Source organism: Pyrenophora tritici-repentis (genome assembly GCF_003171515.1).
Source record: "Pyrenophora tritici-repentis strain M4 chromosome Unknown M4_contig_00034, whole genome shotgun sequence".
Lineage (NCBI taxonomy): Eukaryota > Fungi > Ascomycota > Dothideomycetes > Pleosporales > Pleosporaceae > Pyrenophora > Pyrenophora tritici-repentis.
In genome coordinates this window covers 16,318-29,710 of record NW_027093997.1, presented here as the reverse complement: position 1 = coordinate 29,710, position 13,393 = coordinate 16,318, and the positions used below count along the sequence as shown (strand labels likewise).

The following is a 13,393-nucleotide window of genomic DNA, read 5'->3' as shown; positions in this document are numbered from 1 at the left end:
CGGGCCCAAATAAAGACCTTGGCAAGCGACAAGCGGGCAAGGGGTACCTCATTTGGTCGAACGGCTGCAAGTAGGACGCTGAAGTGATCAATACCCACCTGGCGGGAGTAGGGCTGAGCTCGGAACCTGCAGTAGGATGCAGGTGTAGAAACGTCAAAGGCGGAAGGTCAGCAATCCGAACGCGCACGGAGCTTCCAGAGTCCAAGGAGAGGTTGAGAATAACATGCCAAATACATAGACATGCACACGAAATGTCACGACGCGATCGCTTGATAGCCCGCGAGGCGCTCACGATAGGCGCGGTCACTGGATGGGCGAGTGTGAGTGATGTGATGGAGCGTTTCAACCACAACCCACAATATCGCAGCGGGAAGAACCGAGTTCCGGCCGTCAAGGCTCCCGTGAGAAGCGCCCGCTGAACTGCTGCCGGCCAACTCTGTGCCTCTGAGGAACTGTGGAGACGGATCTTTTTCCCTTGAGATGCCGTAAAACGAGGCCTGCTGTCAAATGAGGACCCAACCGCTGCCGCGGACCCACTACTAGCAGCGCGGGCGATGCCCGCGCTTCTCTATTCTAAGCTTGCAGGTATGCGGGCATAGCCGACAAACAGATGGCCAGGTCCTATAGCCCAGTGACGCAGTGCGCAACAAACTCGTGCGTTTGGCATATGGCCTTGTTGCGCATGAGAGCCGTTCCCATGTGCAAGGGCCGTCCCCGCATAGCCTCGTTTCTCAGCCTCAACCTCGGCATCCGAACTCGCAGAATCGATAAACACCATGCACTAAGCCACGTTGAACAAGAATATCCAGGTGGTGCATCTGGAGCCTGCCGGTAGGATAGAAAGGCCTGTGTATGCCCAAGGTAGGCAACAGTCGGGCGTCGACAGACATCATGCTGGGCACGTGACCTGAGGTTCTCTAGGATTAAGGTGCCGTAGGGGGCGGTGAAACATCAGAGTGCTGTCGTGGCTGTCGAGGTTTCGCAATCATGTACAATGTGAACGGTCGTATGCAGTTGTGTGAAGTGCTTTTTGTTGTGTACCTAGGTAGTCAGGGTTCTTCCGTCCCGGTCGCCGGCGTGAACATCTCCTCGATGCAATCTGCCCAAAGTAACGGTTGTGCTATTTCTATAGAAGCCTCTCTCAATTTCTTTCGAGCATTGATGAAACTTGAAAGGTTACAAGAAACCAAACTTGTACAGTGCAGATGCACCGCTTTACGGCTGCGGCTCCCCACAAGGCTATGTACATGCAGGAGGGCTGCATCTGCAACTAACATAGATACTCACCATCTCCCATCGTCACTTCAAAAGATTTACTTCTGAATAAGTAAACAGACAGACAGAGTATATCGTCCAGTTTATGAAGCTTGTAGGTCATCATCTTCAACAATGTTAAAGCATTACATCTTGCCTCTGCTGACATGGCCAGCTCGTCACACCCTAGCTGCAACCACAGGTGTCAGCGACTTCATACACCAAGCCATGGATCTATCTGCTTTACGGGTTCATTCCCCCTTGTAATCTTCCTATTTCCATGAGCCTAACGAAAAAGATGTACCCTTTCGGAGACACCAACACACTATGGAAGCAAATCCAGCATGAATCCTATGTCGATGGTATCGACCTGACAGTGCTCCCATTTGCAAAAGAAGCTCTTGAGAGTATCACTGCCTTAGCCACGAGCACTGTGAACACGTCGTCTTTTGACTTCGCATACGCAAAAAGGATCGACACACACACTCAGTAAGCTCGAACGCTCGAACCCCACTCAGGAACGTTCGATATTCACATCATCGGTTGCTAATGGTTTCACAGTCCCATACCAGACTGGTTCCGTGCCCTTGAGCTCAACGCTGCAGGCCGTGCAACACCCTCATGGAGCGTACAAGGCCATCTCGAGTTCATGAGCGAGCATAATATCGCTCATTCTGTACTCTGCATCTCCACTCCACAGGCAAATGCTTTTCTCGGAAAAGGACCAGAATCTGCGCAAGAAGAAGACGCTTGCTCTCGCTCGGCTGCTCAACTGCTTCGCTGCTGAGCTGTGCAAGATCTACCCTGAGCGCTTTAGTTGGTTAGCTATCCTTCCGTTGCCGTATGTACCGGAATCTGTAACGGAGTTGAAGAGAATGCTCGGTATAGGACCAGTGGCGTTGGCGTGCTGACCAATCACGAGGGCATGTATCCTGGGGATGCAGCTTTTGACCCGATTTGGCAGTTTTTGCAAGAAAAGCAACGAGTGATGGAGGGGATGGAGGGAGATTGTGTTTGTGCATCCCACGGAACCCATCATCAAGCTCGATGATGGACGACTGATCAACTCGCGACCATGTAAGTATCTTTCTCTAACCTCCTGGACCGGAGTAACTGACTAAGCATGAATTAAAACAGCACCCCTACGTTCTGGCCTAGGAGAGTTTTACTTTGAGACTGCAAGAGCAGTGTCTAGCCTCACCGCCGAAAACACAATCACCAAATTCCCAAATCTGCATTACCGCATCTCTCATGGTGCAGGTGCCTTTCCAGACATCTCAGAGCGCTTTTTGCTCGGCTTCCCAAACTCCTCGGATGCGCCCGCGAAGCGTACAAGACGCGGTTTTGGTACGATAGTGCGGGACCTGTATGGCCGAAGCAGATCAAGGGGTTGACGGAGGGCATGGGCGTGCCGGTTAGTCAGATGGTGTTTGGTACGGATTATCCTTATGGGATCGGATTCTGGATGTGGATGCTAATATCAGGGATTGGCGGATGTTCAGTGGTTGGAAGATGGAGAGAGAGATGGGGTGTTTTGGAGGAATGCAAGGGAGCTGTGGAGGGGGAAGATTGCGATGTTGGAGGGGCTGGATCATGCGATGAAGAATATGAAAATGAAAGGATTAAACGCCGATAATCTGAGAAGAATATAACATGAAATGGATGAGAATACACTTGAGTAGGTATCATGCATAATGTTGAGATCAGAACTACGCTCTTATTTCTCCGTCCAATCGATGTTAAGCTGGAGAGCACCTGGGCACGGCGGTTAGCCGCGGCTGGATTAGTGTGTGAGAGGCGAGGATTGTTAAGACCTCCTCATGACCCCCGTGCTGACATCCGCCACACTCACAACAGCAACATGCTATAAGAGAACAGAAGTCGCATCGCTTTCTACTCGGACGCAGACGGTAGTGAGCAGCCTCGGAGTTAAGATGAATGCGCAGGGCTGGTTTTTCCCCACAGTGGCACCGAAGACATCATGTCGTGGAGAAGGCTAAGTGGCCGTTGATAGTGAAGCGAGGAGAGATTCAGGTAAAATATCTCGCAACTCCACATACACAATAGTTACTAACCGATGGCTTCTTAGGGAACGCGATGTGTGTCGCAAGTCGTATCAGCGAAGCGCCCGAAGCGATCGCCCGGCCCTTGTCCGATGAGCCGAGCTAAGATGGCGAAACCGTTTTGTCAGCCTCAACGGACAAGCAACATCAGAGAGGGTCATAATGGGATAAGGAAATAAGCATCTCAAGAGCTATCCTTGTTTGAACGTCTTTTCTCCTGCAAGATGATTTCAATATTTCGCAAAGTCCGACAAACATCGACCGTATGACGTTGGATGACAAACTCGCAAGCCATCGGGCGATGAGCAACCAACGCACACCGCGGAATGCACGAGCATGGACGTCGTTGCAGCCTCAGACCTGAGAGACCTTCGCTGCGCCGACTGATTGGTGAAGCCAACTTACATAAGTCTGGCAGAAAGAGTTTTGCTCCACCATGTACTAGCGCGAATTGCGTGATCGCACGTCTTCACCCCCAGCTATCGCACCTTGCGGAGGTGGGTTACAAATCCAGTGCGATGGCGGCGCCCAATATATACTCTAGACCGTGGACCTCTTCCCTCTTTCTACCTCCAGAACCCAACGCTTGATAATAGAATCTTCTTTCGGGAAGCCTTCGTTAAACACCAAACCACAAAGACCATCTTTTGGCTGCTCTGCACGTGTTGTTACCACGGTTTCGCCACACCCCTTAAACATGTCGTCACCAATGTTTTCCGCAGTCGACTCCTACAAACAACCCACAATGCGTGAAGAATCAGGCTATGCCTCTGCTGCATCAAGTCAGGAAAGCCTGACCGAGGTCTACTTCACAAAGCCGCATTTGAAGTTCATCAACTCTCAGCTTCAGAAGCTCGAGCCACAAGGTTAGTGGTAGCGGTACATTCTTATGAGGATGTTCGACTAACATGATGTAGACATCCTTCGATGGTGCATCACATCTTTACCAGGACTTTTCCAGACCAGCCTTTGGTCTTACTGGACTCGTCACCGTAGATATGCTTTCGAAGCTCGAAGGACCTCTGAAGCACAACACGATCTGATCTTTTTGGACACCTTGTATCACTTCGATGAAACATACGCCCTTGTTGACCGGATAAGGAGGCGATACGGGACCCCCGTCCATGTCTACAAGCCTGCCGGCTGTGACAGTGTGAATGACTTCACCACCAGGCACGGTGATAAGCTTTGGGAAACAAACGATGAGCTCTACGACTATGTCGCCAAGGTCGAGCCTGCAGAGCGAGCATACTCTGAGCTTCAAGTCAAGGCCGTTCTGACTGGTCGACGACGTAGCCAAGGTGGAAAGCGTGGCGACCTAGACATTGTTGAGGTCGACGAGGCTGGTCTGATCAAGATCAACCCACTAGCCAACTGGAGCTTTACTCAGGTCAAGGAGTACGTGGATGCCAACGACGTCCCGTACAACGAGCTTCTCAACAGGGGCTACAAGAGCGTTGGCGATTGGCATTCGACCCAGCCAGTAGCTGCTGGAGAGGATGAGCGATCAGGACGCTGGAAGGGCAAGAACAAGACCGAGTGCGGTATCCACAACCCCAAGTCGCGATATGCTCAGTTCCTCCAAGAGCAAAAGTAAGCGACAAAACCAAGAACTTGAGAACAAGTTGCAGCAAATTTCTTTGAACGCATAGTGTATTGCGTGGCGCAGTAGTTGTCTTTTCTTGTACTCGCATTAGCACGGCGTTTGGGTTTTTCCTGGGATATGCATCATAGCATGTGGGTTGGACTCTTCTAGGACAGCACATGGGGTAAACGGAAGTCACAGCCGGCATTATGTATGCGGGGCCGAGATACCCCCGAAATACGAGCCAATGAAGCTCACAAATGAATCAGACATTTAATGATCCACATGCCAGCCTGTCTCTTAGTAGTGAAGCTTCCGATATGCGCTAAAACGGTACCTTGGCCTACCTAGATGTGATCCTCTTGGACTCCGCTCCGCTCACGTCACTTTGTTATTCTTGCCCAACGGAAAGCTGCGGGCGACACAGGTAAGGCTCTAAAATATCGCGTGCAATTGCGCAATCGCTCCATAGATCTGCCGACCCATACAAACACCCGCTTTGTACCCTAGGCGCTGCGGCAGTGAAAAACCAGAATAACACGGTCAACAATCGGAAAGGATGGAACCTGTAGTCTCCATAGAATAAAAAGGGCTTGCGCCGTGCCCCGGCTTCTGTTCTTCAGTCGCATCTTTTTCAAATTTCAAGTGACCCAAAGACCTCTTTGCGAAGAAGCTTTGAACCGCCAGACATAACTCGAAGTCTTCATATCTAGTCCAGAGACTTTTTATACCCCTCATTCTTTATCTTATCCTCGCAAAATGGCGAACGCACCCCACGGTTAGTTTTTACAGAATTAGTGATACAAGCACAGCGGTCACTGACAAACTTGAACTACAGGCGGCGTCCTCAAGGACTTGATTGCACGCGATGCGCCCCGTCGCAAGGAGCTCTTCGACGAGGCAGAGAAGCTCCCCGCAATTGTTTTGTCTGAGAGGCAGCTTTGCGACTTGGAACTCATCCTCAACGGAGGTTTTTCACCCTTGGAGGGTAAGTCGTCATCCCGCCGCGCTAGGCGAGGGGCAGCGAAAACGACCCCTCGTGTTTGCCGTGTTTGCACCGAGATGGTACCTGACAGTAGCATGCAGGTTTCATGAACCAAAAGGACTACGATGGTGTAGTTGCCGAGAACCGTCTCGCCGACGGCAACCTCTTTTCCATTCCCATCACGCTCGATGTCTCAAAACAGACCATCGATGAAGTTGGCGTCAAGCAGGGTGCACGCATCGCTCTTCGCGACTTCCGTGACGACCGCAACCTTGCTATCCTCACAGTCGACGATGTATACCAGCCAGACAAGGAGAAGGAGGCGCGCGAGGTATTCGACAAGGACGGCGATGTGGCACACCCCGCCATCAAGTACCTGTACGAGACCGTGAAGGAGTTCTACGTTGGTGGCAAGCTCGAGGCTATCGACCGTCTGGAGCACTACGACTATGTCGGTCTCCGATACACACCCGCGGAACTGCGTCTGCACTTTGACAAGCTTGGCTGGTCCAAGGTTGTCGCTTTCCAGACGAGGAACCCCATGCATCGCGCTCATCGTGAGCTGACGGTTCGTGCCGCCCGCGCTCGCCAGGCCAATGTCCTCATCCACCCCGTGGTTGGTCTTACCAAGCCCGGTGACATTGACCACTTCACCCGTGTCCGTGTCTACCAGGCACTGATGCCTCGCTACCCCAACGGCATGGCTGTCCTCGCCCTTCTGCCTCTTGCTATGCGTATGGCTGGTCCCCGTGAGGCGATCTGGCACGCCATTATTCGCAAGAACCATGGTGCTACTCACTTCATTGTTGGCCGTGACCACGCTGGCCCGGGCAAGAACTCCAAGGGCGTTGACTTTTACGGTCCATATGACGCCCAGGACGCCGTCGAGAAGTACAGAGGCGAGCTTGGCATTGAGGTTGTACCCTTCTTGCAGATGACCTACCTCCCCGACTCCGACGAGTACAAGCCCAAGAACGAGGTTGAGCAGGGTATCAAGACTCTCGACATCTCTGGAACTGGTATGTCATCCCACCTTTTACACTTGTAAGCCCAAAATACTAACTCACTGGGTAGAACTCCGCAAGCGTCTCCGAACTGGCCAAGAGATCCCGAATGGTTCTCCTACCCCGAGGTCGTCCGCGTGCTCCGAGAATCGCACCCTCCCCGTAACCAACAGGGTTTCACCGTCTTCCTGACGGGTTACCAAAACTCCGGCAAAGACTCCATCGCCCGCGCCCTGAACGTCACTCTCAACCAACAAGGTGGCCGCTCCGTCTCTCTTCTTCTCGGTGACACCATCCGCAGCGAACTTTCCAGCGAACTTGGCTTCAGCCGCTCCGACCGTGACAAGAACATTGCCCGCATTGCCTTTGTAGCCTCTGAGCTCACCAAGGCCGGTGCCGCAGCCATCGTCGCGCCCATTGCTCCCTTTGAAGACTCAAGAAAGGCGGCCCGCCAGACCGTCGAGAGGTACGGATCCTTCTACCTCGTCCACGTCGCCACTCCCCTCGAGCACGCCGAGAAGACCGACAAGCGCGGTGTCTACGCCAAGGCGCGCGCCGGTGAAATCAAGGGCTTCACCGGTGTCGACGACCCGTACGAGGTTCCTGAGAAGGCCGACCTGACTGTTGATCTCTCAACAAGCAATGTCAGGACAGCCGTGCACCAAATCGTGCTGCTGTTGGAGAGCGAGGGTCTCTTGACACAGTTGTAAGCGATTGATTGCCACTTTATCATGAATCTTGGAGACATGATATATTTTACGCATTATGACCACATAGGCACGCACACACGCATGTATGCCTTTGATTTTTTCCTTGACGTTTCTTTCCTTTGTTTGGCTCTGGGTTTCCGGCAGGGTGTCAAGATGGATGCTTTGTTATAGACGTATTTGCATGTGTTGCACATGGATAGTTTAGATGGTGAAGAGGAATGAGAGAAAAGTATAAATTCGATGAATGTTTTTATCCAGTCAATAAGTTTTGGATCTCGGTGCTTTTGTGATGATAACGGTGGGATGGCTTGCGTTTTCTGTGCTTCACTGGAGTTGCAGGGCAGGAAATTGGAAGTTGGGTGTTAGACATGGTGTATGGCGTCATGTTTTTAACTTTGGAAGTCGGCAGTCGGGTCTTGCGTGGGTGCGCACTTGCCTCTGAACCTCTTCTTCTTCTTCCTTCTTCCGACTTCGCATCTACTCTGTGCTTTAGCTTTTTTTGTTATATCCAGCTGGACCACAAGGCTGACAGACTAAGAGGCCGACAGACCAAAAGGCTGACTCTTGGCCTATACTACACATGTTTGCTGGACTACTGCCTCACCACATGCTGCAACCTGCAGTACACAGCCCCCGCAAGACTTTATCCCGGTCCTCCCAGTAGCTTATCAGGCCATGGGTACATGTAAGTGTCGTACCAAAAGTCAAGTACCTTGAAACGAATACCGTATGTCGGTTGTGCGCGCAAGGTTGAATCGGCCCCCAGTGGCGTCATGGCTGAGTGGTGGGCGTGGCGCCTGAATGGGTATACCGCGTATGCAGCCTGGCGGGCTGTGGGCTGTGCTAGTTTGCGCGGGCAATTTGATTATCGCATTGCTCTTCACTCTCTTCCCTTTCTTTCTCGTTATTCCTTCGTCTGTTTCTATGCTGTTGCTGAGCGCATTCTGCTCTCGCCATATCGGAAGTTTTGCATTTCTAAGCGATGGTTCGTGTAAGTCGTCGACCACGTGTGGTCGATGTCGAATCGGAGAGTGAGATTGAACGCAATGTGCCCGTTCCTCGGAATGCTGTGGACATGGAAGACAGCCGCGAAGTGAATGAGTCGGGTCAGACTGGGTTTATGGCGGCCTCTGCTGCTGTACTTGAAGGACACACAGATCTTCCAGGGGCGGACACTGGAGGTTTGCTTAGGGTTGTCGTTAATCACCCTGATGACTTCAGAGGCGAAGGAACGGCGCGTGAAGCTCGCAAAGTAGTCATGGCCAACGCTAGGAAGAACAGACCCTGGAGTACCTCTTCCGGGGCAACGAAGAAAGCTTTGGATGGGTCACGATTGAGCCCTGATCGACCTGATTCGACAATCGAACGGGATCGTAACATTACGGGAGAACGACCAGCATATTCCTTGAGTAGAAATTCGAGATCCGATCATGGCTCTCGTTCGGTACTTTCAGCGCAAACGCTTCTTGGTACTGATACCAAGGAGGAAATTCAACAAGAACGCGCCATTCAGGTGGGGTGGTCTGAAAACGACTATCCGGAGCCGAGTATCAAAGAAACCTTGAGAACACGACCTTCAATGATCACTACTCGACTTTCTACCGGTGAGCCAGGAATTGAAAGAATGGAGGATCAGATCAGTCGTCCCGACAGCGGCCATGTTGAGAGAAAGGTTGAGAGCAGTTCTGGTTCCCTAGGCGTTATTTCCTTGGGGCATTCTGATATTGCATCAACTGTTGCGGCTGAAGACGGAGAGTATGCAAGACATCAGATCTACTGTGATCAGACTCCGCAACAATCAATCGGATCGGCATGATTGATTCCTATCTAGGTTAAAGGCTGCCTAATGAAGTAATTCTTTAACCTATATAGGAATCAATCATGTCAATCGATTGATTGTTGCGGAGTCTGCTTTAAACACTGCAAAGCTAAAATAAGCTCTGGCTTTATATGGAGTCTCCGCGTACCTAACATGTCGCTAAGCTCGCTAAAAGTCCGCTCGCAGTCTGCTGCTGCCGCCGGTATCGTTAGTATGTTAATAGCAAACTTCGAGAGTATAGGGAATTGCCCAGCAACTAACTCCTAGTATAGCAGCAGGTTAAGAGACAGCTAGTCCTCCTTAGCTAACGCTAGTTGCCGCTTCTAGATCTTATACTCATCCTCTGCTAGGCTTGCCTCTACCTACCGTATGTTGTGCTCGATCGACGACTGTAGAAAAGCTGACCGAGACGTTAATAACCCTAGCTAGGGCTTCTTACGCGGCGGCGACACCGTATAAGCTGCAATAGCGGCAGCGTCCTTCCGCTCCTACCACATGCGCAGGAACGCTTGGTGATTATTATTAAGCCAGCCGTCGCGATAGTGCACGCCGTCGCGGGCAGTAATATAGGTGTTAGGCACCTTCTAGAGCGCCGCGAGGTGGTGCTTGTAGTGCGAATGGAGTACTGTAGCAGCGTAGTAGACAGGCGCGTCGTTAAATTTTGTATAGTACTTAGCAAGCTTACTGTGCGCAAGGTTAACGTGCGTAATAAGATAATCTTTAGGCGCGTTAGAATCTTCGTAATTAATGTCCTTTAGGCGGTCTTTAAGAGCTTCAAGCTGGTTAAGCAGCTATTTAAACGTTACTAGAACCTCCTATATAGCGCCATAGCGGCCGTAGAGGCCGCGGCCTTTAAGCAGCCGTGTAGCTTCCGCAAATGGCTTAAGGAGTTGAATATACTCCGTAATTATCGCCCAGTCCTTGCCACTTAGGCCGCCCTCGCGTATATATAGTCGCGGCTGCGAAGCAGGCGGCTGCTCGCGGTTCCTCTGGCGTCGTAAAGCTACTGTTGCGGCGCTTTGCTCCTCAAGTTTATACTTAATATAGCTATCGATAGGACCGTATAGCTTGGCTGCGCGCACAAAGGTATTAAAATAGCTATTCTAACGGGTCTTAACGGGCTTAACAAGCTGCCGGACGTTAGCCGTAACGCTTAAAGTCTCCGCCTCTTCGCGCTGTAGGCGCTCTAGCAGCTGTCGAGTTTGCGGCGTGCATATAGACGCAATCACGTCAAAGAGGACGCTAATAGGGCCGTACTTGCGCCACTCATCCATGTACTTCTCCTCGTCGTTAAGGTGGGCGGCATCATTCTCGTACGCGCTACGGTTTTTGCCCTAGATCACTAACTGCGCGCCTAAGTTAAGTATGTAGCAGCAACACTAAAGCCGCCGCTCGCTTGCGGTAAAGTTAAACTCCTCTGCTAATAACTTAACTGTAGTATTATTGTTACTTGCGTTGTTAAGCACAAAGTACCTAACGTTTGCGTTATTAACGCTAAATAGCCGTAGTATTGTCGCTGCTACAGAGGCTATATTATTGCTAGTGTGCGCTCTATGTAGCTTAGGCAACCCGAGCAGGTGGTCGACTAGCTTGCCCTCACCGTCAAGGTAGTGTACGCAGAGACCAGTAAAAGCATACTACCCACTAGTCGAAGTCTAGTTGTCAAAGGATACGTGTATAAGCGACTAGGCTTTGCAAAGGTAGGCGGCAACGGCTGGTACGTATACGTTGTACTTAGCAATAATATAGTTACGGAGCGTTTAGTGGCTACGCTAAAGGAGGGCTTTAGCTAGCGGGTTCACGGCCGCAATTATGGCTCGAAACTACGGCGTTTCTATTACGCGGAGGCTCTAGTTGTCCGCGACTACCTAGTCCTTTAGCGCGTCCTAAAATCGAGAGGTTAAAAAGCTTACTGCTATCTTATTTGCTACCTCCTGCGATACTTCTATACCTTATAATATGTACTTGTGATTTTGCAAGCGCGCCTATAATGTTGCCTTCCTAGCTAGCAATTAGTATAGGTCCGTCAGGTCTAAGTGAGTGCCCAGGCCTGTTGCTCGAGAGGTGTCGGCCAGCGTTCGTAGTGCTGTCAGCCTCGTAGCACGCCTCCTGCTGCCGTCGTTGGTGGCAGTACTAGCAAAGCTAGTAGTTCTTCTTGTGCTTGCGGTGCCAGACGCCCCAGCCGTGGCGGTAGATCCAGCTTTTTGGCCCGCCACGACCACAGCGCTCAACTTGGCGCCGCTCTAGGTATGGCACGCGCTTAAAATCAAGCCCGACGTAGTTGTCGTCGTCGTCGTTGGGTGTGTCCGCCTGTACTACAACGGGCTCATCGGCCTGAGCCTCGCACGCAGTATCGCTAATAGTAGGCGCGTTCGATAGCGACGGTCGAGGAGAAGCGCGCTTATCGTATTCGATGAGGCGGCGGAGGCCTGAGTTAGAGGGAGTAGACATGAAGTACTCTAGAAGAAAATATGCGTCGAGTGGTTGTAGCGGGCGAGACGCGTAGAGCTTGCTGGGTAAGACTAGCGTACCCTACAAACTCTAATTAGCTAAACAGTTTACCCTTAACCTATATAGGACTAGTGCATGCCTATCTATGACTAGCGTCATTTTGTCGCCGCTTTCAAACAACACCAGAAGTGGCTATCACGGCTGCAAAATACGGCCTTAAAATGGCTGACGTCAGTCCAACGTCAGTCAGTTCAGTCAGTCTAGAGGCTTCTTGAACTGACTGAACTGACGTCCAGCAGCCTTAACAACTGACTGACTGAACTGAGTCTTGGCAGTCAGTTCAGTCAGTTCTAACTGAGTTACCTGACTGATAGCAAGTCTGGCGCAAAGGGCAGTAGCTTTAGTTAAAGAATCGTTTTTTAATAGTAATACCAATCAATGCTAGAACCTCTACCACGAGCTAGCTTGCCATTCTTCTAATTCCATCGCCACTAAGGCTTTCAGCCAGGTATTGCTCATAGATTAAGTCGACGCATACTATTATTAAGCTCCCATTGCTCTTTCATTAGCGGCTCAAGGCTCTTATTCATCTCCTCTATCTCTTTATTAGCTTTTTCTTTGTCTTTTATTATCTCAGGCATCTAGCAATAGCATAGCCCCTTCTTATCGTAGGAGAAACAAGCCCAGAACATAAACTTAGAATAGCCTTTCTAACGCTCTCGAATACAGCTTCGTATAAAAGCTTCATCAGCCTTACGCCACACATGATAGCCACCTCGTCGATGGAGTAATACCACACTCGTTTCGTCTAACCAAATTACATTCTTCTAGTCTTTAAGAGTCTAGTCTTTATGCTCTAAACACTACTTAAGTCGATCGTCCCGCATCTGCTTCGTCAACCTAGGCTTCCTTGTCGGTTTCGTCTTTCTGAACCTAGCTTTCTTAAGAATACGATAAACAGTGCTTGCTGAGACTTCGATCCCTTTCTCTCTAAGCATACCAGCAATGTCAGTACATAATTTCTCCCTTCTATAGCGATCACGGCGTACTGTAAGCACTACAGCAGAAGACGTATCCGCAGTCTGCTTTGACGGACGGCCAGATCGAGGTGCATCTTGTACATGCTCGTCCTGAAGGTTGAGTGGACGTTCCGCTAGGTCAAATCCACGCTCAATCGCTCGGGCGTATATCTTGTTAAGCGTACGCTTCTCTATACCCGTTAAGTCGGTTATCTCGCCGTTGCCTTTACCTGTTGCTTTAAGAGAAACAGCAAGAGCACGAGTCGCAGCACTGTAATTCGTTGTAAGGCTTGGATTTGATAAAAAGCGTTAGGTAGTTTGTCAAAAGCGATCGCTTTGTGATGTGAGCAGAGGCCACGTACAATCGGAGCAACTACCGAATTTGGAATAGTGTTTATAGCCCTCTGACAAGGGGGGGGGGGGGCAAACTTTTGACAGGCACCTCCGTACATAACCATCAATGTAGATGTCAGAAAATCGTAAAGCTCGTGTTAATGCCAAAC

At 50.7% G+C, this 13,393-nt stretch overlaps 5 protein-coding genes across 5 annotated transcripts; 4 read left to right on the top strand and 1 right to left on the bottom strand.

The window, feature by feature from the left end:
* Window positions 1-1,552: 1,552 nt before the first annotated feature.
* Window positions 1,553-2,041, top strand: PtrM4_153740 (uncharacterized protein; the record flags this gene model as incomplete). The annotated part of the gene is made up of 2 exons (XM_066110308.1): window positions 1,553-1,743; window positions 1,816-2,041. 2 exons carry the CDS (start codon window positions 1,553-1,555, stop codon window positions 2,039-2,041), a joined length of 417 nt encoding a protein of 138 aa, XP_065958678.1.
* A 1,973-nt stretch (window positions 2,042-4,014) lies between these two features.
* PtrM4_153730 (CysH, 3'-phosphoadenosine 5'-phosphosulfate sulfotransferase (PAPS reductase)-FAD synthetase) lies at window positions 4,015-4,914 on the top strand (the record flags this gene model as incomplete). The annotated part of the gene is made up of 2 exons (XM_066110307.1): window positions 4,015-4,183; window positions 4,235-4,914. The coding sequence occupies 2 exons, from the start codon at window positions 4,015-4,017 to the stop codon at window positions 4,912-4,914; spliced, it is 849 nt and encodes a 282-aa protein (XP_065958677.1).
* A 747-nt stretch (window positions 4,915-5,661) lies between these two features.
* Window positions 5,662-7,601, top strand: PtrM4_153720 (MET3, ATP sulfurylase (sulfate adenylyltransferase); the record flags this gene model as incomplete). The annotated part of the gene is made up of 4 exons (XM_066110306.1): window positions 5,662-5,680; window positions 5,741-5,890; window positions 5,989-6,906; window positions 6,973-7,601. The coding sequence occupies 4 exons, from the start codon at window positions 5,662-5,664 to the stop codon at window positions 7,599-7,601; spliced, it is 1,716 nt and encodes a 571-aa protein (XP_065958676.1).
* A 982-nt stretch (window positions 7,602-8,583) lies between these two features.
* Window positions 8,584-9,417, top strand: PtrM4_153710 (uncharacterized protein; the record flags this gene model as incomplete). Its single annotated transcript, XM_066110305.1, has 1 exon — window positions 8,584-9,417. The coding sequence occupies one exon, from the start codon at window positions 8,584-8,586 to the stop codon at window positions 9,415-9,417; it is 834 nt and encodes a 277-aa protein (XP_065958675.1).
* Window positions 9,418-10,235: 818 nt separating this feature from the next.
* On the bottom strand, window positions 10,236-10,694 carry PtrM4_153700 (uncharacterized protein; the record flags this gene model as incomplete). Its single annotated transcript, XM_066110304.1, has 2 exons — window positions 10,236-10,523; window positions 10,572-10,694. 2 exons carry the CDS (start codon window positions 10,692-10,694, stop codon window positions 10,236-10,238), a joined length of 411 nt encoding a protein of 136 aa, XP_065958674.1.
* Between the last annotated feature and the right edge of the window lie 2,699 nt (window positions 10,695-13,393).